Source organism: Schistocerca gregaria, chromosome 9 (genome assembly GCF_023897955.1).
Source record: "Schistocerca gregaria isolate iqSchGreg1 chromosome 9, iqSchGreg1.2, whole genome shotgun sequence".
Taxonomy (NCBI): Eukaryota; Metazoa; Arthropoda; class Insecta; order Orthoptera; family Acrididae; genus Schistocerca; species Schistocerca gregaria.
In genome coordinates, this window is record NC_064928.1 from 130711895 (window position 1) to 130738042 (window position 26148).

A 26148-nucleotide genomic window follows, 5' to 3' on the forward strand; every position below is an offset into this window, starting at 1 on the left:
GTTGCGATGGCACCAAGTCGACCTCTGTAGTAAGTGTAATGCTAGGATTAAGACAGTTGCAGTGGTTCCAAACTCGGTTAATAGCTTAACATCCAAGAAGCCAGGAAAAAAAATGTATCTCCAGAAGCATGTTGGTTGTAAAGCTGAAGCGCTCAGTGCTCTATCCTCAAAGTCTCCAGGGTATAAATTGGCGACTGTTGATGCTATAGGAGTACAAGTATCCACTCAAATCATTATGTTAAAAAATGTTACTATTAAACAAAAAATACGTGGATATCAGTACATGATGACAACACTTCACAATCTCCTCATCCAGTTCTTCAGTAATCAAACTCAGGGTCTCTTCGAGAGCGACTTATGCGAATAGAGATACCATGTCGAAACTCACATGTAAAGCTGAAGGATCCAACCTCATAGATTTCAACTGTAGAATAAAATGCAGCTAATTGGAGATATCGTGTTCACATTTGCCAATTTATGGGCTAAGAAAACATGTTAAGTAATTTGCCAGGTCGTAAGTAGGTCCTTCTGAGCTGTCACCCCGTTCTGCACTCAGTCTAGTCTCGAAACGACTCTGCAAGTCAGGTTCACAAAGTAATCAATGTACTCAAGCCATTTATTTCATTTTACAGTGGGACACACGGTGCAAACTTCTAAACTACACTGAGAATACGGTTTTACTATTATCTGCATTGCACAGTTGCCTGTGCTTACAAATTTCGTGAGGTTAAGAAAGTAATGAGTAAGAGGGCTCTGATGCCAAAACCAGAAACTATGAAACTGTGCAAGTCAGGAGTGCAGTGCAAAACATTTTTTTGAGCAGTTTACATTTTTCATGTTGACTGGCAGGAAAGCGTCTGGAACAAATAGTGAGGACAGAACATCGAGCAGCTGAGATCGTGCCCTTGCTTACACGGGGCTTGCCTACACCTCCTGAGAGCTGTCTGTTGTTGCAGGACAAGGCCCGAGGTCTGCTGTTCCCATTTGCTGGCACAGTGGTGGAGCCAGCTGACGCTGATGGTGGGGCCTTCTTCCCAAGGGAGCCAGCACAGCTGCTGCGCTCTGGAGACTTCCAAGCTGTGCCCTTTATCACGGGAGTTGGCACTCATGAGGGCTCAGCCTTCGCTACAGGTCAGTACTGTCGCCTACTGAGGCGTGTGTGAAATGACTGTAGCAATGAACCGGATTTTCATTGTGGTGTATTTTGAAGCCATATCTTCTATTAATATTGGTAATGTACACACAGCTAATGAAATACCTTTTTTTTCTTCACGATACAAATATCGTTCTAGTCAGTTGCGTTTTCTCATCTGTTGCTGTCTTAAGTTGAGATAGGATGTCTGTGTGCACGTTTCACAAGCATTTTTTATTTAGTACACAAAAAAATGGGAGCCATAGACGGCTGATAATGAAAGAGAAGGCCAGCAAATCTATCTGTATTTCCCACTTCATCACTTGCAGGCATTCTTCTGAGCTTACTGCTGTACCCAGAATGGTGCCTGTATCTTAGCAGCCTTCCATGGAGGAGGTGGATGACACAAATTGCTTCACTCGGAAAGAAAGCTATGCTTATGTTGCAGAACAGTTCTCATTGTGAGAGAGCAGTTCAAAGTCGACAGATGCTGAGACGACTACTCGTGGTTATTTAAATATTGCAGGGAAGCCTGCAGCGTTGCTCTCGGGGGGATGGGGGGGGGGCAAAAAGAAAAAGAACTGTTATTTTATTTTTTTTTTCAAAAAAAATGTGGAAAAAGTGAATGTTTTGGTGGGCCACTTGGCATCAGAATCAGGGATTGATTACACTATTATAATAACATACGTTGAGCATTAAATGCCTGAATAAGAGAAACATTATCATTTCTGTGCATTTTTAAATTCGCGATGCAGTCATACCAGGAACAACACTAAGGGACCAGAACATTTATGGACTTTAAAAGAAACGCAACATTACACAATTTTAAAAAATTGGATCAGAAATAATAGGAAAACGATAATGTTCCTCCTGCCTCATGCTGCGTTCGGCCCATCAGCGTGATCGCAATTTATGGTGATGAACTTTTCATATTAAATTACTATAGATGATCATTGTGGTTAAATACCTTATGCATAACAGTCAAAATGTCCTCTTGATGCTGTCTGTTCATAATCAGTTACAAGAAACTACATGTTTTCTGATTTAAAAAGAATAACAATTAGCATATTCACTCAATATTTTCACATAAAATATAAAATACAGTTGCGGAACGCAGCAAGTTCGCGTCCCCCTTTCATGGAATACAAACAGTAGAAGGTGAGGCGCCAAAAGCCTCATTTGTCTTGAAACAGCAGAATTCTTTTTTATACCATTAATCGATACACGTACATAGAGATTTACAGGCACCGCGCAACAACGGCAAAGATAAATAATAATAGACTCTGTAGCTGCTATGCGATAGTTCATTTCTTTTACTTTACAATTGTTCGATAACTTTAGGCCATCAGGCGTTTACTATTGAGCATTTATTAATGTTTGTGAGGCGAAAATTACTAATATTACAAGCCTTAACTCAGTTTAATGGCTATTAGTGGGATACAATAAAACCTGATGCTGGATATGCAACGAATCGCTCGCTATTGTTAGTACATCACTTGACAACATGGTACCTAACGGGTTCAGAAACAGGTCATTGATTGAGAAGTAAATCAAATCATATTGGAAGATGTGTGTGAACTAACAGACAAAATGACTATCGTGGCAAGCTACTGAAGTGCACAAATAATGAATACAATTGTAAGTGTAAATCACAACTAACAGACACTGGTCCCAACTATTCACCTAAAAAGTTGAATTAGTTCGCAATACAATTGCTGAATAGGCAGTTAAGTGTTTTAACAATTTAGTTATTATAACTGTAAATTGTTTAATCAGGAGACACATTTGGACTTACTTTTATGATCAGTCTTCTGAGAGGTTGGATGCAGCCAACAAAAAATTCCCCTCATCTGTCAACTTCTTCATCTCAGTCACACTTATACCCATCATCCTTGATTATTTGATCCATATATTCCTAACTTCTCCTACGCATTTTGCCTTTAGTATAATGAAAGCACCTCCCTGGTGTCGTAAGACTCACAGGGACTGTGAAACCAAACTTGGACTAATTACATCATACACACAGGCATTTAAGCAGTCATTCGCCGACATGTGAATGGAACAGGAAGAAAACAAATTCTTGATAGCAATGGAGAAGTTTCCTTTCCCACGCTCTTTACAGTGTTTGCAGCATATAGATCTCCATGTAAATATAATTATCACTACAGCAGTAATGCTCTGATTCAACATTCTCTCAATTCCACAGATCAATCAGAATGGTCCATTAAACTGTCTGGCTATGCTGAGAATCACCATCTGCTCATCCCAACCAACCTACGCTGCCCTGACTCAGACAAGGACGCCTTGGCTGAGCAGATACGCCGCTTCTACTTTGGAGACCGTGATATTGGACCTGATACCAAATTCGAACTCTGCACAGTGAGTTTTCTTCTGTTACTAATACACACATGCACACACACACACACACACACACGCGCGCGCGCGCGCGCGCGCACGCGCACACACACACGTGTGTGTGTGTGTGTGTAATGAAACTGTACCAGTTCTGGCTCATTGCTCTCCTTATGTATATAAACAGGACACTTGGCCCTGCCCTCTTAATGACTCTTATCTAAACAGACCACACACTTTCCTAGGGCACTACGTAAACAAAACGACCACCAATGCATTTAGTGTTTGTATGTTTACCTATGGCCCTTAGATAAACAAATTGGCCACCAGCTGCTTTTAACCTAATCGAATTTATGAACTGTAACTCTCATCTTAATCAGCATAATTTATGATCCAAATGGCTGCTTCCCCTCCCCCACTCCTGTGGTGTGATCGTATTTATAGGATTTCACCTTCCACCCATCACTTTTTAGGCTATGGTAGTCATGAAATAGGCCTTGCATTTTTCATATGTACATCACAAAAACTATATAATGAAATGTCTGTAGTGCCAGCAACAAATTTTTTTAGGTGATTTTCGTAATTTTGTTTTCGCAGTTTGTAACAGAGGAGCCCCAAAAGATATTCTGTAAAGACGCCGTTTTATGACATTATTTACAGTTTTTGGGAATATAATAACAATTTTGTCGATTTGCTCACACTATTCCAATGACATGCATGAATACAAGACTCACAATGTTTAATAATTACCGATACAGAGCATTATTTAAACAAATACACTGATATCCCAACAGTTTAATATTTTACCAGCAACAGATTCAAGTAATATTTGCAGTTTTCGAGAATTCATTACAATTTTGTCGATTTTCTCCTAGTATACTACAAATACACACTTTTCAAGAACACACATACGTACAGGACTGTAATTGTTTAACGACTACCCCCACATTGTATTATTTGTAATCAAACACCCCGATATCCCAATAGTTTAATGTTCAACAGTTAGCACAGAGCAATAAATATGCTCTTGCTACGTTTTCTCTGTAAGAACCTCATACCTGTGTTAAAAAACAATGGCTGCCTAGTAGGAGTCTGACAATATTAGGTTACAGTAATTAATGATAGGAACGTTTCTGCATGCTTGCTATATTACACTGTCAACAAGCTGCAGCATTTCATTTAAAGCAAGCAAAATGAGGGAAGGCCTCTCTAATCTACAAATTGCATTGTGGTGGGGAGCTGGAGCCGATGGCTTCCATCCCTATAGTACAGTCACTACAGGTCTACAAATCGGGTGTTTAGTTCTGTTTCACTTCTTAGAGCCCACTGCGTTGTGTCATGACTTGCCCAAGTACACATGCTCAAAGTAGATAGGCTGTGGTGGAATGAGGCACTATGAGGCTGGCCGAGGCCATCCTTTTATTCACGATCCGTAAGGGAAAGTATCACTATGCAACAACGATAGTGTGGAAAAAGTGGCGCTTCACAGGAAAACTATGTAACTACAAACTTTTGTAATGATGGTCACTATTGTAATGAAAAATCGTGTTGCTATTTTTTATAAAACCATCTGGTTTACTACTTCAAATGTACATATGTGAACTTCACCTCTAAGAAATTAGAAAGCTACCAGAAGTAAAATTGTCTCCAAATTATTCACTCTTGGCATTATGACAATGAGTCCACCCATCCAAGATAAGGCTCCATGCCACAACGTATTTTTTTTTTTTTTTTTAGCTAGTCGCATTTCAGATAGGAACATAAAATATTCTTCTCACTAATTTGGATCAGTTGTGAAGGAGACTACTATTATACTTCCACCTTACCAGTGGATTATTGTGATGATAGCTATTGCTGTATATGCGGTAGCCAGATACTGGTGCATATGTTGGTGAATGCAGAAGCAGGTTGGAGAGCCACCTGCAGAAGAGTAACTCATCAGAATGGTACAGAGAACGAAACATGACAGACAGACTACAGACAAGACAACAGATCACAACAAGATCCAACAACCTTATGGCAATGGGGCACTATGCAAAGCAACCACCACACTGATAACAATAAGTAGCAGTGGAGACACCAGTCCAAGACAACCAGAGAGAATAACTGGGTAACATACAAGGTAGTTATCCAACGGTTCAAGTACGAAGATTGATCTGTAGGTATCAAGCATGAACACTGAACTGCCTGACTTTGCGCTGTGCAGCTGCCTATTTACCAGCTCCATTAAACGGTACTGGCCAGTGCACTCACATGGTGAGATGGTACACGTTGGGCATGCAAGCATAGTGTGGCCACAGCGCCATCTATTGAATGTTGAGTTATGTCTCCTGTGGCGGGCATTCAATCTCTGCAGCGCTCTGTACCAGTCCCTCCATCCTGAAACACACATTCAGGCAGAAGCGCTCCAGAGCGCTGTGGTGGGCAGAAAGAAGGTATGAGTGACGAACGAGACTCGCCGACCACCAGTTGGGAAAAGGGGTGGTAGTCAGTAATGTCTATTGTGACATAGCAGGAGGTGAGAATGCAAGAGGGTTCCTCCAATTTCATTTCTCCCATTCCCACAGAAGCTGAAGGCAGTGCCGAAGAGCTCATTGGCAGTCGTTGGCAGTTGCCAGTAGATGCCAGACCAGGTTCTGGTGCCACCATTCAAGCCCCTTCCATTTTGGACAGACATAACCCAACACATGTGGGTCTCTAATACTGTTGCCAGCATCCAAGGCGTAGGATTCCAATAGGAGCAGGCCTACACAGACACACCAGATGTGTAATGCCAGGGTAGCCAAGAGTGGGTGTGGGAATGGGCGTCATCAGGAAACGAAGTAGGCTCTGTGGTTCACCTGTGGAGCAGCTCGATGGAGCTATGACCATCAATTGGCATGGTGTGATAGGTGCTCAGAAACAGAGTGGGGGTGGAGGTAGTGGCAGCGGAAACGTCAACCTCCTTCATTTGTTGCTTAAAGGTTGAAAAGAGACATTCTGCTCCACCATTAAGGAAGGATGGAATGGAAGGCAATATATTTCATGCCATTGGCTGCACACAGCTCTTTGTAAACAGGTGCCGTGAATTGGAGACTATTGTCTGAAACCAAAGTGTGAGGTATCCTTTTGATTGCCAAAACCTTGGCCAAGGCACTAAGGGTAGCGTCGATCATAGTGGACATCATGCAAAGCACATATGGATATTTTTAGTAGGTGTCCACAGTGAGCAGTTCCCATTATGCCAAAAGTGGGGCAACAAAACAGTGGTTTATGCAGTCCCAGGGATGTAGGCCAGGGTACAAATGACCATGGGGCTGTGTACACATCGTGCAACCATGGACCATTTGATTAATGTCACTATTGATACCCTGACAATACACATGTCAACGTGCCATAGCCTTCATGGGGGACGTCCCCCGTCCCCAGTGGAGCAAACACAGGACTTGTTGCATGAAGTTGGCGGGAATCGTTACCTGGTGCATGTCAGTCTCTTTATCCAAGAAAATAACATCATCAACAACCAAGAACCGGTTAGAAAGTACCTTCCAGGTTTTGAACTCTGACACCAACTGAACTATAAGGCAGATCAGCCAGAGGACATGCCACAGTGTGGGATTACAGCTTGTGGTGCAGCGACACATGTGGCTGTAATGGGGAAACTATTCGATGCATGTTGCTGTGCAGTATCAGTGTGGAAGCAAAGGACCTGCTGTTGGTCAAAATCAAGTTGTCCAGCAGGTACATGTGTCAAGGCATTGGCATTAGAATATTGCCTGATGGGCTTAAGGTAGATGGTATGGTTGCAAGCACTCAGGATCAGTGCCTAATGCTGTAAGCATTGAGCCATTCATTTTGGGAGGTTTGAACAAGGCCTGAACAGCGTAACCAACGCATTGTGATCTGCAATGAGAGAGAACTTTTCCCCAAAGAGGTAGACTTGACATTTTTTTAATGGCAAACACTGCCGCCAGTGCCTCCTTTTCGATCTGTGAGTAGTTGCATTGTACTGGGGTCAACATCTTGGATGCAAAAGCAGTTGGCTGTTCGGAGCCATCCTCATTACTCTGCACCAGAACCACAACCAATACATGTCTGGTACAAACAAAAGCATGAAACAATGGACACATTTCAACATTGGCTTTTAATTGGTTAAAAGCCCAGTCACAGGCATGGGTCCAGTCATAGGGCACTCCTTTCTTATGCAAACGATTGAGGGGTTGCAAAACGTGGACTGCCAGGGGAAAAAAAATTGGAGTAATAGTTGACTTGTCCCAAAAACACCTGCACATCGATTAGGTTCCTTGGATGGTAAAGAAACTCGATGACAGCAACATTCCAATCAGTAGGCCTGATTTTGTCTTTGGTGAGGTAATACCTCAAATACTCTACTTCTGGATGAAAAAAATCGACAGTTTTCCAAACGAATATGAAGTCCTGCGTCCTACAGGATCGGGAAGTGGATTAGAAGATTTTGCAAATGCCCCTGAGAGAAGGATCCCATAACAATGTGATGATACAGATAATTCACATAAACTGGAATGCTCTGCATCAGTTGTTTCAAGATAGTGTTGGATAGCTGCTGGAGCCTAGGCAGTGCGGAATGGGAGTCACTGTACTCAAATAATCCAAAGGGCATGTTGAGGACAATAACATTTTGAGATTCCTCACCTAAACGTATCTGGTGGTAAGGTCGATCTCCCCACCAGCAAGTTTGTTAAGGAGGTCCTCTGTCAGGGGTGTAAGATAAGATTCAACGACTGAGTATTGATGGTGGTCTTGAAATACCCAGATAATAAACGAGAAACACTGGGCTTCTTGAGTATGACGATGGCTGGCCCATTTGGAAGATTTTACAGGTTCTGTAGCTCCAGCAGCCTGGACACGCTACAGCTCATGCTTCACCACTACATGCAAGGGCACTGGAATAGGCGTGGCATGGTAAAAACGAGGTATGGTGTTATGCCGAAGGCTGATATGTGTCTGAAAACGTGTGACACACCCCAAATCCGGATTAAATAATGATGCAAACACCAAATAAACGTCTACTTCCTGGCAAGGGACTCTAGTGGATACAATTTTGACTTCATCATTCATAGAAAATTCAAAAGTTTAGAGGTGTCGATGCCAAAGATGATAGTGCCCAATTGGAGGGGCGGGGGGGGGGTGAGGGGGTGAGGGAGGGCAGAGTCGACAACGAATAACATAATGTGGTGTGTAACATATTTGTAGGCTACTGTGACCAAGAACAGCCAGTGAAGGGAGAGAGAACTACCACTATACACCACCAAACTCGGTGATGAAGGAGACAACTCAGAGAAATGGTGGCCCCGCTGTCAGCCTGAAAACGGACATCCTCATTATAATGAAGAAAGGAAAAAAACAAAAGGAAAAAAAAACAACTTACTTGTGAAAAGGTCGTCCATTGCAACCACAGACTACAGGCACGTACAGTGTCCTGATATTCTCGTGGGGCAGGATGAGAGCAGGTCAGATGGCAGCGACATGCTGACTGAAGATGCCCTTCTTTGCCACAAAGCGGGCAGGACCCCCACCTACGATCTGGACGATGCGCCTGGCAGTATGTGGGAAAGCGATGAGGGCGCAAAGGGAGTGGCCCTCATGGTCTGCGACAGGACGTGACCGGAGGCTCAGGCAAGGGCGAATTACAACGGCGCTGCCTGGGAGCTGTCCTGCAACTGTGGCGCGAGAGTGCAGCATGTGGAGGTGTGTGAACTAGCCTGACATGTGGCCTCGTCATTAATAGTTCATTTTCTGCCCGTGCGATTCCGAAAAGTGCGCGATGCACGCAATTTCCTCCAATGAGGGGCTACCCAGCTTCCATAGTGCGGATCCCCACATGTGGTGCAACCCGGACCACCACATCACGATCAAGGAGTCTGCATACGAAGTAGTGCTATTCAAAAAATATAGCCATATCGATATTTTTCCCAGAGAGTATAAGTGGCACAAAGAAAAAGTCCGATTGCACTGAGGGGGAGGGTTGTGGTATGAATAGAATAAGTTTTCTGATGCGAAGGAACAGCACACCATTTGCGTTAAAAAAAATTTTTTAGGAGAAATGCTGAAGCAATCGGCGCTTGGTACTACCAACAAAGAGTGCAACGTTTAACTTCACCACGCAGTTTTACAGAAGTGAAAAAGCAGGGACCCACCGGACACCTTTTATTGCGCCACTTACAAGCAGTTACCATTTTCAGCAAAGTGGTTATAGCCAAGCGTGAACATGCATCGCTTTTCTTTCAAATCTTGTTCTAAGGCTGCTATTTTGTTGATGTGCAGAATATCTAATAATAAATCGATACTTAAATACACAACTCTAAAACCTGGAAGCATACAGGGTGACAATTACTGAAAGAAAACGTAAATTAACTACAAACTACAGCGTCCACACACTTTATCCAATATGTAAACATCTGCGAGCCACGGGTATTGGTACATGTACCGCTGTCAACAATGTTAGTGCGCTGGCAGACCACACATATCCACAGCAGGATACACTCAGTGGCTGTGTGGAAGAATGTAGCGCATGTACAAGAATGTTATTAGGCTTAGGTCGTCCATTTGTAATACACACATTGCTAATGCATTGCATACTTTCCGTACTCAGACACCAAAACGAATCGAGACAAACTCTCGGAACAGTTCCTTCTCAGACTCTCTCCAGTTTGCCTTTCCTCACAACACACTGAACGTAGTCAGTGTTTCTTCTTTTTTTGGGGGGGGGGGGGGAGAGGGGGGCGTACGCTGTAGATTGCTATTGTTAGTATGTCACGGTAACGAAAAACAACTATTGGATATATACAGTTATTTTGCATTTTTTACTAACTGTGCCACAGGATTCGTGGTTGTGCATCTCTAATGGCATGTGAACTACGTAGAATAATTAGAAGTAGTTTACCTATCTCGGATGAATTAAAAGTATTTGTGGGTGGAACAGCAGCAGTTTCTGGTGCTTTTTCTTAAAACCTGTAGAATTAAAAGATGCACGTGATGACATTATACAAGGTGCATCAAACCTTTTGGAGTGTAATTGAAACAGGTGATAGTGGGTCTACTGTCAGAATTCCGAACCAATGGTGGTTATGGTTATGCATGTTTATTGTCTCTTTAACAGAGGTTGTACAGAGTTTCAGGGAGAGCATAAGGGAACAATTGACAGGAATGGGAGAAAGAAATACAGTAGAAGAAGAAGAATGGGTAGCTTAGAGGGATGAAGTAGTGAAGGATCAAGTAGGTAAAAAGACGAGGGCTAGTAGAAATTCTTGCGTAACAGAAGAAATATTGAATTTAATTGATGAAAGGAGAAAATAGAAAAATGCTGTAAATGAAACAGGCAAAAAGGAATACAAACGTCTCAAAAATGAGATCGACAGGAAGTGCAAAATGGCTAAGCAGGGATGGCTAGATGACAAATGTAAGGTTGTAGAGGCTTATCTCGCTAGGGGTATGATAGATACTGCCTACAGGAAAATTAAAGAGATCTTTGGAAAAAAGAGAACCACTTGTATGAATATCAAAGCAAAGAAGGGAAAGCAGAAAGGTGGAATGAGTATATAGAGGGTCTATACAAGGGCGATGTACTTGAGGACAATATTATTGAAATGGAAGAGGATGTAGATGAAGACGAAATGGGAGATACGATACTGCGTAAGAGTTTGACAGAACACTGGAAGACCTGAGTCGAAACAAGGCTCCCGGAGTAGACAATATTCCATTGGAACTACTGACGGCCTTGGGAGAGCCAATCCAGACAACACTCTTCCATCCGGTGAGCAAGATGTATGAGACGGGCGAAATACCCTCAGACTTCAAGAAGAATATAATAATTCCAATCCCAAAGAATGCAGGTGTTAACAGATGTGAAAATTACCGAACTATCAGTTTAATAAGTCACAGCTGCAAAATAGTAACGCGAATTCTTTACAGACGAATGGTAAAGCCAGTAGCAGACGCCCTCGGGGAAGATCAGTTTGGATTCCGTAGAAATGTTGGAACACGTGAGGGAATACTGACCCTACGACTTATCTTAGAAGAAAGATTAAGGAAAGGCAAACCTACGTTTCTAGCATTTGTAGACTTGGAGAAAGTTTTGACAATGTTGACTGGAATACTCTCTTTCAATTTCTGAATGTGGCAGGGATAAAATACAGGGAGCAATTTGTACAGAAGCCAGATGGCAGTTATAAGAGTCGAGGGACATGAAAGGGAAGCAGTGGTTGGGAAGGGAGTAAGACAGGGTTGTAGCCTCTCCCCGATGTTATTCAATCTGTATAGTGAGCAAGCAGTAAAGGAAACAAAAGAAAAATTCGGAGTAGGTATTAAAATCCATGGAGAAGAAATAAAAACTTTGAGGTTCGCCGATGACATTGTAATTCTGTCAGAGACAACAAAGGACTTGGAAGAGCAGTTGAATGGAATAGATAGTGTCTTGAAAGGAGGATATAAGATGAACATCAACAAAAGCAAAACGAGGATAATGGAATGTAGTCGAATTAAGTCGGGTGATGCTCAGGGAATTAGATTAGGAAATTAGACACGTAAAGTAGTAAAGGAGTTTTGCTATTTGGGGAGCAAAATAACTGATGGTGGTCGAAGTAGAGAGGATCTAAAATGTAGACTGGCAATGGCAAGGAAAGCGTTTCTGAAGAAGAGAAATTTGTTAACATCGAGTATAGATTTAAGTTTCAGGAAGTCATTTCTGAAAGTATTTGTATGGAGTGTAGCCATGTATGGAAGTGAAACATGGACGATAAATAGTTTGGACAAAAAGAGAATAGAAGCTTTCGAAATGTGGTGCTACAGAAGAATGCTGAATATTAGATGGGTAGATCACATAACTAATGAGGAAGTATTGAATAGGATTGGGGAGAAGAGAAGTTTGTGGCACAACTTGACTAGAAGAAGGGATCGGTTGGTAGGACATGTTCTGAGGCGTCAAGGGATCACCAATTTAGTATTGGAGGGCAGCGTGGAGGGTAAAAATCGTAGAGGGAGACGAAGAGATGAATACACTAAGCAGATTCAGAAGGATGTAGGTTGCAGTAGGTACAGGGAGATGAAGAAGCTTGCACAGGTTAGAGTAGCATGAAGAGCTGCATCAAACCAGTCTCAGGACTGAAGACAACAACAACAACATGAGCTACGTTATTGTTAAGTGATGTATGTTGTGTATGTCCATAACACAGTAAATCTGCGTTTCTGATGACTGGTCCTCTATCTGAGTAAATTCAGTTGTGAGAACCGCTATCACCTGTGTCTCTGTGTCTCTTTTTGTATCCTGACTTTATCCACACGATGTGCTTAAAGTAAGCTTTGCTTACACATCTGTAACAGCCTCGACTTAGTGGAGTGGCAGTTTAGACTTGTTCTCCAGGGCAAAGTTTTCCACGTTAACTGCGCATAAAGACATAATCATTTAATAGAGATTCGTCTTAATCTGTTTCGTTGCTATTTCTTTATAGGATCTGTGGAATAACAATACGAGTATGTGCATTGTCCAGTCCACCATATGTGGGTACGACATAATAACCCATTTGTAAATATATCCAGATGGGGGTATTGGGCTATAAACGGATTTTCTGCATATTTCTAATGTAGTAAAGATCCTAGAATCCGTTTTATGCAAGCATACCAAAATTTCACCACTTTGCATTATTATATAGACTGTAAATGCAGATATCTTATATTCCCCTTTTGCATTCACAGTCTTTCATCTGCTATGTATAATTGTATATGTAAATTAATAAAGATTTTGTACAATAATATTTATGTTCTCTTCAGATATTTTAGCAGGTATGGGTTGCTTTCTTCACCAGCCAACTGTGACACAGATTCCCACCCAGCCAGAGTATCTACAAAATGTACATCTTCCCATAAACGCGCATTATTTGTTGTTAAAGCCAACACACAGATGGCAATAGATGCTGGGTGCGTTATAGTGTTAGTCAGGACGTTGTAGGCAGGTGTGTTGATTGTAGCTATTTTTAAAATAGCTTATTGGTTACTGATTCTTAGAAATTCTAGGTGCACCACGACCTAACAATTGTGACTCTCGTTTACACTTTCTTCTATGTGGGTAACACAGAATATTCTCCAACTATGGCTGTCAAGGCTTTGTATATACACTGCAGATGCAGGATGGGAATAATGTTCAAGGAACTGACTTTATCCAACTGTAAATAGCTAGCCCAATTGCGCTGTGTTGTGTGTGTGTGTGTGTGTGTGTGTGTGTGTGTGTGTGTGTTTGGGTTTGTAGGTAGATCCACCTGCATTATACAGTTCGGAGATGGATCTACTAGCAATAGGTTGGGTGGTGTCCAGATGCAGATACACCCACATTACATTCAGAAGTGCATTCAACACCATTAGGTCCAGGATTGTGTTTGGAGGTGGATCTACCTGTGTTATGAAGGGAAGGGAATAATGTCTTGAGGAGGATTCCCCCCCTCCCCCCCCCCCCCACAAGTTATGTCCAAAACAGTGTCCAGATAGAGTCCACCGATGTTGAACCCACGGTAGGCTTTGAGGGTCCCCTGCAATCATTGTTGATTCCATCCTGTCCTTAGTAATTTCCCCAATACTTCTTTCACCGATTTTAGTTACCTATTTTGCTACGTGTTTACCTTGTCTTTCACAGAGATTAGCAGTGTGCTAAGCTGATTATAATTTTCGGCGCAACCCCATCACAAATGCCTCAACTTGCTGGGTTCTTAATTGGTGCACATGACTCCATTCCTTTGTGATTATTGATTTTTCACTCTTCTCATTTCAGCCACGTTTTCCTTTATGAATATGTCCATTGTTTTCAACTGGTCTTTTTCTCCATACTAGCTGCTTTTTCATACATCTTCTTCTTCATTTTATTTATTTTTTCCTTAAGGTCTTTCTTCATTCCAGCTGCATTTTCGTCTGTCTTAGCAACGTCTGCATATCTAAAAGCCCTTCGCCTCCATTACTTGTGTGTATAGGTCCTTGTTCTGTATCACTTCCTTTAGTTTGTAATCTTCACGGCGGGGATGCGAAATTGATGTATCATTGTCTTTCATTTATCCTGTTTCAGCCATGAAATAAGACTCTGTTGCACTAACTCCTGACATTTCTGCGAATCTTGAACCTGTATCTAACTTTCTGTTAGCTGCGATTATTTCTGTTCCCATCTTGTACAACTTAACATTACCTTCGCTACGTCTCTCGATATTTTTGTCCATTAGTTCTACTACTTTAGTTTTGTAACACGTGCGCAAAATGCATTTCTACATCTGCTCAGCAATGCCTACAGTAGCAAATGCCACGTTTTCCCGCTTGGGGACGTCGCTCGCTGTGCTGCCGTCATTCATGTACTGCAATGTCTCGTACCACTGCAATCCATCTTCTTTTCTGCTTGATGGTGGTTTTTCACCGTATCACACGTACGACGCTTCTCTCGCACGCACAATGTGTACCCCAATGTTGTCTTGCGTAGTTCAGTGCAGTTCTTTTCCGCGATTCTTAAATACAAAAATTGTGTAGTGGCATGGCACGCCACATGTAAAATTTCATGGAGAGACATTTAGTTCAGCCACAATCGAATAAATAACCAAACTACAACATAACTGTACTTCACACGATTGCTATCATTTACTACTACAAAAAACGGAAAAAGTAGGTAAAGATCTCCTGAAATAAGGGGTGATACCCTTTAACAACGTTCATTGATTTCCAACTCCTAAGCGTTTCACACTCATTCCTATGATAATACTGACAAATTCTAAAAGTCATTACTCCAAAACACCCACGCACGATTCAGCGAACTATTTCCTTCAGTGTGCTGTTAAGGACATTATTATTCAACTTCGGCTATTTCTGACGGATCACTTTTTCCATTACATTTTCAGTCAATAGGCTCTGCACCAATACTGCATTCACACAATCGATACGAACTCGCATTGTCATTCAGATACGAAAATGCCCTATCCGCCGGAAAAGGGGGAGACTGCAGAAAGTTCTAGAAACTAAGGGTGGCCAGGTAGCACCTACTGCTAGGTAGCTCACTAGAAAGGATTATCGATCACGGTATCCTTAAACACAACTTATCGGTTGAGATGGTGTGTCTGTGTCGTACAATGCTTCTGTGAGTCTGTTGCTACCATCTATTAATATTCTCTAATTCTGTATTTTTCGTTTCAGCTTCTGGGCGACTTGCTGTTCACGTACCACGCCGTCCGTGCGGCTAAACTCCACACCTTGAAGTCCAAGGCTCCAGCCTACTTCTTTGTCTGCCACTATATCAGTGACCGTGTTCCCCAGGGCCCGTTGGGAGAACTGATACGCAATTTGCAGAAGATGTTTGACGGTACTGTAGTTTGTGTACTGCTTGCAAAGTCTCTTTCGATTTGATTTTAATAGGTGTAACTGACATTAACTTCGCTCTTTCTGCTTGCAAAATCTCTTTCAGTTTGATTTTAAGACGAAGTGTTAAAATACTGACAATATAACGTAAGGGCTAATCACAAACTGTTACAGCAAATTACGTATTAATTTTATTAACCTGTATTGCGACCATAGGGCACTTTCTTCCAACTTGTCAGGTCTCCTTTGATGCAGCTTTCTGTTAACTATTGATATTGCAGTTACATAGTGCATGATCTAACTTCCCATTTCACTTCTGGCTCAAACAAAACGTTAACTTGAATGACGTTTTACGCACTAAAAAAGGTAATTTGATACATTAGATGGAAGCTCACGCAAGAATCAGAAGAATAATCTATTTTATCACATCTTCATCATAACCTAAATTAGTCTTAGTTCTCATGTAACATAACAGACAGAGGCTACTGCATATAATTACTTGAAATGATCAGCCGCTTTCCATAACGACTTTCGCGGCGACCCATAATGGCACCCTTCATTGGACTGGCGTTTCCATTTTGGCTCATACGATGTCCCTTCTCATCCAGTGTTGCGATACGGCGTAAGAAAGCCTCTCCTTCACGCTCATAGCGCTCCAAGTGCGTCTGAGCAGAACGTGCCACTGTTCTGTACGGCGATGCCGCTTCCCCGCACGCCTCTTGAAGACCTTGATGACACTGTCGTGCTGTACGACCTCTGGCACATTCAGTTTTGAACCTAACTCTGTTGTTCCTGTTTCGAAAACATAGTGACACCGTTACGTTAGACGTCTAGCTCACAAGTGACTGTTTTTCCCTCGATTGTGCGATCGCCGATGACGTGGGATGGGCGAGTCCATTTGCTCGGAGGTAAGGTAGGTATGCCAACAACGTGTGCTATCAGTGACAATAGTAGATTCCATTGCATAGTGTCTCCACAGCAGTGTTGCCACTATTTAAGTTCCAACCTACGTAGCTATTCTTACAGCGCAGGTCTTACGATAACTTTTGAACAATGTATAGTTTGCAAGCAATGAAATAGTTCCTTATTTATTGCCTGTAGTCGTCACAAAAATGCGAAGTGTGTATTGGATGACGAAATTAGACATTTTCTTTACACTGGGCGCACATGATAAAAGAAAAAAATAATGCATTCACACACTTCATAGTAATTACTAGTTTTATTTGGAGCAAACTGAGGTGGAGTGAGAAACAGTCACAGCTGTTGTTCTGCATATTATGCTGAGTGTCAGCTGCACTGGATCAAATTCGTCAATAGTGCTGATACAAACTGACAATGCGGAAATGATTGAACTTTAACAATACTGATTCGCTGGTAAACCCAAGATGGCAGAGACCTCAAGGAAATTCTATTGCTGGAAAATTCTGTACACTATAGAAAAATCTTTCTCATTGAGCGTCTGAATAATGCTGTTAGTTCTGGATTGAATCTGAATTATATTAACTATCTTTGCGTCGTCCTCCTAACAAAAGAAGAGTCGTTATATCCATGCCGAGAGTCCAACAAAAAAAAATATTTTTGAGTAATGGTAAGATGCGATTTCGAATGTAATACTGAAAGTTATTCTCTCCCATTTTTCCAGATTTTGCATAACTGATTACAAGATTTTTTGAAAGCAAACAGTTATTTTTTTTAATTTCTTCGTCCTAATTTGCCTTGGTGTTCCTGAAAACATGTATAGAACTGCAGGAACACTGACATTATTGTACATCAATGTGTCATAGCATTCACTGACTCCACGAGCGATTCCTTCTTCCTCTCCCTCGAAATGATAAAGTGTGGTTTGCATGAAACCTGACTGATTGGAATTATAGGCAGGATTTTAGGGGGTGACAAGGAGCTTCATCCTCATATCAGCTAGGAATTTCTCTGGAGTATAACCTCCTCTAAACGTTTACTTCAGGTAAACGTCTTACTTTTGCAAATTCATCATCTGTATAATTTCCTGAATCTGTTTAACAGGGTTGAAGAAGCCCGAAAATCAATCATGTTAATCTCACCTGCAATTCACATTGCTTATGCTCACAGGTCTCACTTGATAATTGTGCACTGACTTTCACAAGCAGTTCTAAATCATTCAAACAGTTTTTCTTTCACATATTTGCTAGTTCCATTTTGGTGCTTATTTCGTACTTTGTTTAAATCTGTCTAACGTTTATACAGTTCATGGTCATATTTTGGAAATCGGCTTTGCACACTGCTTATCTCTAAACGATCTCTCCCCTCTTCATTTAACCAAAAACTATACAGCTATTTCTTTCCCACTGAAAACTATTCGTGTATATATTTTCTTTGGGCTTGGGAGATACTCTATTTTTGTTCTGGACTGTAACTCGCACAACAATAATCGTTCGAACCACAATTAATGGTATCGTGCGAATTTTTTCCTGTCTACCAGTCCGGTAACAGTACTTTTCCCCTGTTGAATGATGTATTTTAATTAGCATTTTTCTTCACACACTAAAGCACGCAGTGTACATCGGTGTGAAGTAGTTTGGTACCACTAAATTAAAACAGAAATCAAGTCTGCTGAAGATATTTTACTAATACATACCAGTGCGTGCTGTTGTTTTCGTGTCCAAATACCAAACAAACTTTCTTTTCGATTACCACCCGAATAGAATTATATTCTTTCAGCACTGAACCCTTCAGCTGACGAATTACAGTCCGATTACTTTCCACTGGCATACACGATCAGTGTCAAACGTAAAATACAGGTAAAAGGGTATAACTGTAAAGTGGATGTACTATCATAGTAACCACATACTGTATTGTAAGAGGATTACACAAATAAAACTGGGTGTTGTCTATACTACAAATGTTATCAGAGTATCTTTATGGGTCTTTTAATTAATTAATAGTCATTACATCATCATCTTTTAAGTAAAATTAGGTACCAGAATCTAGGTAGTTGCATCTCCCATTTTCATTGACGTACATCAACTGCTTCAAAAGGCTTTTCTAAAAATGTGAGAAATTTAAGATTAGCGGTGTTTTTATATCAGATGCAGCAGTCGTTGCTGCCAGAAAACCTATCACGTCACTACAAATGAAAAGTTCTGGCTTGAAGTACTTGTTAGTACTTGCAAGCACTTTCTAAAAGGTATCCCAAATACGATACTTGAGCCTCAAGAAAAGAGCTGATAAAGTAACAGCTGTGGCTGCTCTGTTTGCTCGATGGGGCTGGGAAGTACTGTAGCATCCACCATACTCCCTGGACTTAAGCTCTTGTGACTTTGATTTGATTCCAATGATGAAGGAACCACTTAGTGGTATTAGCTTGAGAACTGTTCTAGATTTGACAGGCAGTAGACTGGTCCGTTTGCACTATCAACAGGACAGGCTTCGCAAAGGTATACTACACCTTCCACATTGCTGGCAACAGGTTCTACACAGCGCTAGTGCCTACTTTGAAGGACAGTAATAGGTGCAAAGATGTAACTTTTTTGTATCTGTTGTGAATAAATAGTTGCCACTATTTAAGTTACAACCGTCGTGTAAAATATGTTAATGTTACCAAACCGAATTCACTTTTGGTGGAAGTCATTTGCAACACTACCTTGATTTTCTTTCCTCCGCTAGTCACATATGTAGTAATTATAGTCCGCACAAAATGCCGTGGCCACTAGATGTGCAGTCGTGCAGAAGTGTGCGGGGAGTGGCAGTGGTGGGTCAGAGCACTGTAGGGGAAATGCTGAGCGCTGCAGGGGAAGTGCGGTTCTAAGCTGAAGCGTATACTCAGATTGTTGGTGAATATTAAGTGCGACCCTTCCGTGCCCACACATGCATCGTGACCATTCAAAAAGATCTGTCACCTCTTCTTTGGTCCATACCTAAAAAGAAATTCCGCCAAAAATGCAGCGATTTATTTCCACCTGGTTTGTTTATCGTTTTTAACTTTCAGAGAAGAGTAATGAGTGTAGAATTTTGAGTAAAACGTAAACATTTATCTTGTTGCCATCTTAAAATTTGCATCTTCTGCCAAAACACAGCGGAATTTACACAGTCTCTTCTCGCTAACATATTGTGCAGGAGCAGTTGCGAGAGAATTCTTAAACAGTGGTTTATTAAGTTCAGTAATAAGGAAGTGAGGAAAAGTAAGGTCAGAACAAGCACACCCTCAGTACAAAATAAACGTGTAATGACTTCATTTATGTTGACATAAAAGTATTCTCTGTATGGTACCGCGTCATACTATACAAAACTACTATAGAAAAACCAACGTTTTGGCCAAAGTTGCAGTGGTCTTCTTTTGGGTCTAATGGTAGCATTAGTTTTATACATTATGACGTGGTACCATATCCAGAAAACTTTTATGTCGACTGACTCTGGCCGCGGAAGCTTACACAATTATATTCATTTATGTTGTTCCTAAGTCCATAGCATTTCTCGTTTCACCAGCTGTAGATGGCCCTTAAAAATTGCATTTTTTCTCTGTAAAAGTCTGTAGTTAGTTGAATAACACGGAAGGTAATCAATTTTTGTATAATAACCATACGGAGAAATAGTTTCCTGTTTGCATTCTATCATTGGCCAAAATCTCGTCTCGATACCTCTAACCAATTATGAAATATGAGGAATGTTGTGGCTTCCTCATTGGTGTGGTGCGATCGCACGTGAGTGTGCTACGTCAGACCAATTTTCTCGAGACTGGTGACAGATAGAGGCATCCAACCAAATCTAAAGAGAAACTCAATATGTTAGCTAAATTTCATACGCAGCAACATATTACTTAATATGCACGAGACGCAAAATCATACAGACCCCTATTTTTCACTGCCAACTTTTTCGAATTTCGCGCAGTATCTTACTTCTACGTGACTATCGCATTTAGTATAACCACTAACGAAATGATGGGCACATCATAACGAACCTGACATATAATGCTATAAGTAAAGCAAATATGAAATATTTTTACCAAATAACTTCTGTAAAATCTTTTGAGAAAGTTTGTAGGGCGTGGGCGTCGATTCTGTCACCACCGACTGGCCGGAAGGTAGCAAACAGCCGTCGTGCTCCCCTTGCGAACAAACGATTGATCTCTCCCAGCGCTTTGGACAAAGACTGCTCACAGCGCATAGACCACCGTACCCAGCGCGACCTATACGCCTGCAACAGTTTAGCTGTCGACATGAACTGCCTGTTACTCAAAAAACGTATGTTTTCAGAAACTGTTGCTGTGTTTTAGATGATTAAAATTTTCGTGTGTGCACTTCGGACTTGGTGCTACGTGGACCTATGTCATCTTGTCATGGTTGAGTCTATTCCCCAGTTCGTATGCCGCTGTTATAAGAGGCTCTATGTGCGCCAAAAATGGGTTACTGTAACTTTTTTTTTGTACCTCCAGTGCGCCTTAACAGCTACTATTATGACACTGCATTTCTTTTGGTGTATTCTTACTATATGATAAATTTAGGGGAAATTTAACATGTCGGATTGGTGTACTCTCTTTCCAATAATAAATTAAACGATTTTAAATTGTCAGAACGTTAATGGGTTTGTAACCTCACCTAGGTTTCTTTCGTCAGATGCCATGGGTAAACCTATCCTGTAACAGAACAAATAGTTCTCTTCGGAAACCGTTACAGTTCAAACAGCTAGTGGCATGCACCTATACGACTTCGATTCAAAAGCGTATTGTAGTTTTTACGTTCATAGCAATCATTAATTAAGTTTTTCACTGTTTCTACTAATTATTTTGGCTTAGAAGTTGTTACTACAATGGACACTGCATAACAGACACGGTCCCTTCGTTCAGAGGTGTCACTAAACCCGCCCGAACATGTAAACAACCAAGTATGAGCAGCGCCTATTAGACGGAGGGCGTCAGACGGCCGATCAGTGTCAGTCATTCCACCAGGAAGGAGGTGCACGGCTCGTGTTGTCGGTAGTTCAACAATGCCTAGACAGTCAAAACAGCGGTTCCATCGCTTTGTTACTTTGTGCCAGGAACGGCTCTCAACAAGGGAAGTGTCCAGGCGTCTCGGAATGAAGGGATGTTGTTCGGACATGGAAGAGATACAGAGAGACAGGAACTATCGATGACGTGCCTCGATCAGGCCGCGCGAGGGCTACAACCGCAGTGGATGACCGCTACCTATAGATGATGGCTCAGAGTAACCCTGACAACAACGACACCATGTTGAATAACTCTTTATGCGAAGGCACAGGACGTCGTGTTACGACGCAGTAGGCTGCATGATGCGCAAGTTCACTCCAGACGTCCATGGCAAGGTCCATCTTTGCAGCTACGACACCATACAGCGTGGTACAGATGGGCCGAACTACACGCCGAATGCACGGTTCAGGATTGGCAACACGTTCTCTTCAGCGATGAGTGTCGCGTATGCCTTCAACCAGACCATCGTCGGAGACGTGTTTGGAGGCAACCTGGCCAGGCTAAACGCTTTAGACGCACTGTACAGTGAGTGCAGCAAGGTGGAGGTTCCCTGCTGTTCTGGGGTGGCATTATGTGGGGCCGACGTACCCCGCTGGTGGTCATGGAAAGCGCCATCCTCCGACCGATAGTGCAACCATATCGGCAGCGAGTCATTCGTCTTCAGGGGAGACAATTCGCGCTCCCATCGTCACATTCTATGAATGACTTTCTTCAGGATAACGACATCGCTTGACTAGAGTGGCCAGCATGTTCTCCAGAGATGAACCCTATCGAACATGCCTGGGATAGACTGAAAAGGGCTGTTTATGGGCGACGTGACCCGCCAACCACTCTGAGGGACCTACGTCGAATCGCCGTTGAGGAGTGGGACAATCTGGACCTACAGTGCCTTGATGAACTCATGGACAGAGTGCCATGACGAAATAGAAATTCATCAATGCTAGATGACGTGTTACTGGCTATTAGAGGTACCAGTGTGTGCAGCCATCTAGACCACCACCTCTGAATGTCTCTCTGTGTGGTGCTACAAAATGCAATGTGTGGTTTTCGGGAACAAAAGGTTTCCGAATTCTAGAAACCGAGGTGATGCAAAGCTTTTTGCTAAAAAATTCTTAATATTTAGGAAAATGAATGACGACTTATCAGTAGCCATAAAAAAGTTCGAGTTCCAACTCTGTTACATACATGCATAATACCGACTACAGAGTGTTTGGGAGGGGGGGAGGGGGAGCAGACGCTCTCCCCTCCCCCCAGCTCCATGCTCCAAGGTATCGGCGCCCTTGTTACAATACAATACACTTCACTGCAGTGTATACTGCCTTATCATCTTAATAACGTAGTTGTAGCCATGAAGTAAGCGGCAGATGAGGGCAGCAGCTATGCTACAGTTAGTATATCCCTCTGAAATAAATACTGCAAATTAAATACAACGGTCCCCAGCCTTAATGGAGATAATGCTGTCTGTCACTTTCGTAATTAATTGAATTAGTTTAAAATAAGTTTTTCCTTTTCTGTGGGAAAGTTACTTGAGAACAAGATGGGCACCTGGCAACCCAGCAGCGATAGCGTCTGTTGACATAAGATGTCTCTCAGGGGCCGGCCGAAGTGGCCGAGTGGTTCTAGGCGCTTCAGTCTGGAACCGCATGACCGCTACGGTCGCAGGTTCGAATCCTGCCTGGGGCATGGATGTGTGTAATGTCCTTAGGTTAGTTAGGGTTAAGTAGTTCTAAGTTCTAGGGGATTGATAACCTCAAATGTTGAGACCCATAGTGCTCAGAGCCATTTTTTTGTCTCTCAGGCCAACGGTGCAGTTCCCTCCCGCAGGACTGTCGTTGCATTCAAGTCGTGCTGAGCTCTGGCTGTATTCTCACACGTTCTTATGTATTTCTGCCAAGCAATAAAATGTACACACCCTGTATTTGTGGTTACCATCACTACATTGTAATATTCTTCACGCGGTTCGTCCCCGCGTATGGAAAGAGAAGTCCTTACGGCATAGCTTTCTAGCTGCCATGTTTGAAAAACTAATGTGAAGTAAATTGTTGACAATTATTTACGTTAAACTTAAAATTTGACAGTAAACGTATTTAGCCATAACACGTCGATAGATGACAATATAAGAAAGACATTTTCATTTGTGGGAGTTTATATCACTACTTTCTTAAATAGACAACGCAGTGAAATTTTCGTTTCTTCAAATGTTTCTTGAAATTATTGTTACCAGCATGTCAAGTTGTTTCAGTGACGAAAGTAATAAGATTATAAATGAAACTTCCTGGCAGATTAAAACTGTGCGCCGGACCGAGACTCGAACTCGGGACCTTTGCCTTTCGCGGGCAAGTGCTCTACCAACTGAGCTACTCAAGCACGACTCACGCCCCGTCCTCACAGCCGTACTTCTGCCAGTATCTCGTCTCCTACCTTCCAAACCTTCCGAAAGGCAAAGGTCCCGAGTTCGAGCCTCTGTCCGGCACACAGTTTTAATCTGCCAGGAAGTTGCATATCAGCGCACACTCCGCTGTAGAGTGAAAATTTCATTCTAGGATTATAAATGTCTGTACGTAATATAGAAACACAGAAGTACTAAACAATATAAAGTACACTCCTGGAAATGGAAAAAAGAACACATTGACACCGGTGTGTCAGACCCACCATACTTGCTCCGGACACTGCGAGAGGGCTGTACAAGCAATGATCACACACACGGCACAGCGGACACACCAGGAACCGCGGTGTTGGCCGTCGAATGGCGCTAGCTGCGCAGCATTTGTGCACCACCGCCGTCAGTGTCAGCCAGTTTGCCGTGGCATGCGGAGCTCCATCGCAGTCTTTAACACTGGTAGCATGCCACGACAGCGTGGACGTGAACCGTATGTGCAGTTGACGGACTTTGAGCGAGGGTGTATAGTGGGCATGCGGGAGGCCGGGTGGACGTACCGCCGAATTGCACAACACGTGGGGCGTGAGGTCTCCACAGTACATCGATGTTGTCGCCAGTGGTCGGCGGAAGGTGCACGTGCCCGTCGACCTGGGACCGGACCGCAGCGACGCACGGATGCACGCCAAGACCGTAGGATCCTACGCAGTGCCGTAGGGGACCGCACCGCCACTTCCCAGCAAATTAGGGACACTGTTGCTCCTGGGGAATCGGCGAGGACCATTCGCAACCGTTTCCATGAAGCTGGGCTACGGTCACGCACACCGTTAGGCCGTCTTCCGCTCACGCCCCAACATCGTGCAGCCCGCCTCCAGTGGTGTCGCGACAGGCGTGAATGGAGGGACGAATGGAGACGTGTCGTCTTTAGCGATGAGAGTCGCTTCTGCCTTGGTGCCAATGATGGTCGTATGCGTGTTTGGCGCCGTGCAGGTGAGCGCCACAATCAGGACTGCATACGACCGAGGCACACAGGGCCAACAACTGGCATCGTTGTGTGGGGAGCGATCTCCTACACTGGCCGTACACCTCTGGTGATGGTCGAGGGGACACTGAATAGTGCACGATACATCCAAACCGTCATCGAACCATCGTTCTACCATTCCTAGACCGGCAAGGGAACTTGCTGTTCCAACAGGACAATGCACGTCCGCATGTATCCCGTGCCACCCCACGTGCTCTAGAAGGTGTAAGTCAACTACCCTGGCCAGCAAGATCTCCGGATCTGTCCCCCATTGAGCATGTTTGGGACTGGATGAAGCGTCGTCTCACGCGGTCTGCACGTCCAGCACGAACGCTGGTCCAACTGAGGCGCCAGGTGGAAATGGAATGGCAAGCCGTTCCACAGGACTACATCCAGCATCTCTACGATCGTCTCCATGGGAGAATAGCAGCCTGCATTGCTGCGAAAGGTGGATATACACTGTACTAGTGCCGACATTGTGCATGCTCTGTTGCCTTTGTCTATGTGCCTGTGGTTCTGTCAGTGTGATCATGTGATGTATCTGACCCCAGGAATGTGTCAATAAAGTTTCCCCTTCCTGGGACAATGAATTCGCGGTGTTCTTATTTCAATTTCCAGGAGTGTATATTGTTCCAAATTTTCAAAAATAGAGTACTTGCAGTGATATGGCTGATACCCTCTAAATATGAGTTGACGACATAATGATTGTAACCACATATACAGAGCATATACACTTCACTGCTTGGTAGCAATACATAAGAACGCATGTGAATACAATCGGAACACAGCAAGTAGCATAATACTGTCAAATGATATTTCACACAACCCAAAGAAATCGTGGTGAGAAGTATAGAGTGTTAGTGAAACCAAAGTTTGAATACAGTCCCTAGAGAATGAGACAGGAACTAAAATTGAGGGGTGGAGTGTATGAGACGGAACTATGGGCCTCATGGAAAAAGGGTTGACCCGGCTGAGTC

The 26148-nt window shown here is 42.8% G+C and overlaps 1 protein-coding gene across 2 annotated transcripts in view; it reads left to right on the top strand.

Annotated features, from left to right (window-relative positions):
- LOC126292208 (esterase FE4-like) overlaps positions 1–26148 on the top strand; it is a 106815-nt gene that overhangs the window by 71518 nt on the left and 9149 nt on the right. For both annotated transcript variants that reach the window (XM_049986061.1, XM_049986060.1), the window contains exons 6-8: positions 957–1131; positions 3339–3511; positions 15653–15818. In XM_049986061.1, coding sequence (XP_049842018.1) covers positions 957–1131; positions 3339–3511; positions 15653–15818 — 514 coding nt within the window. The remainder of the gene's footprint in view (positions 1–956; positions 1132–3338; positions 3512–15652; positions 15819–26148) is intronic.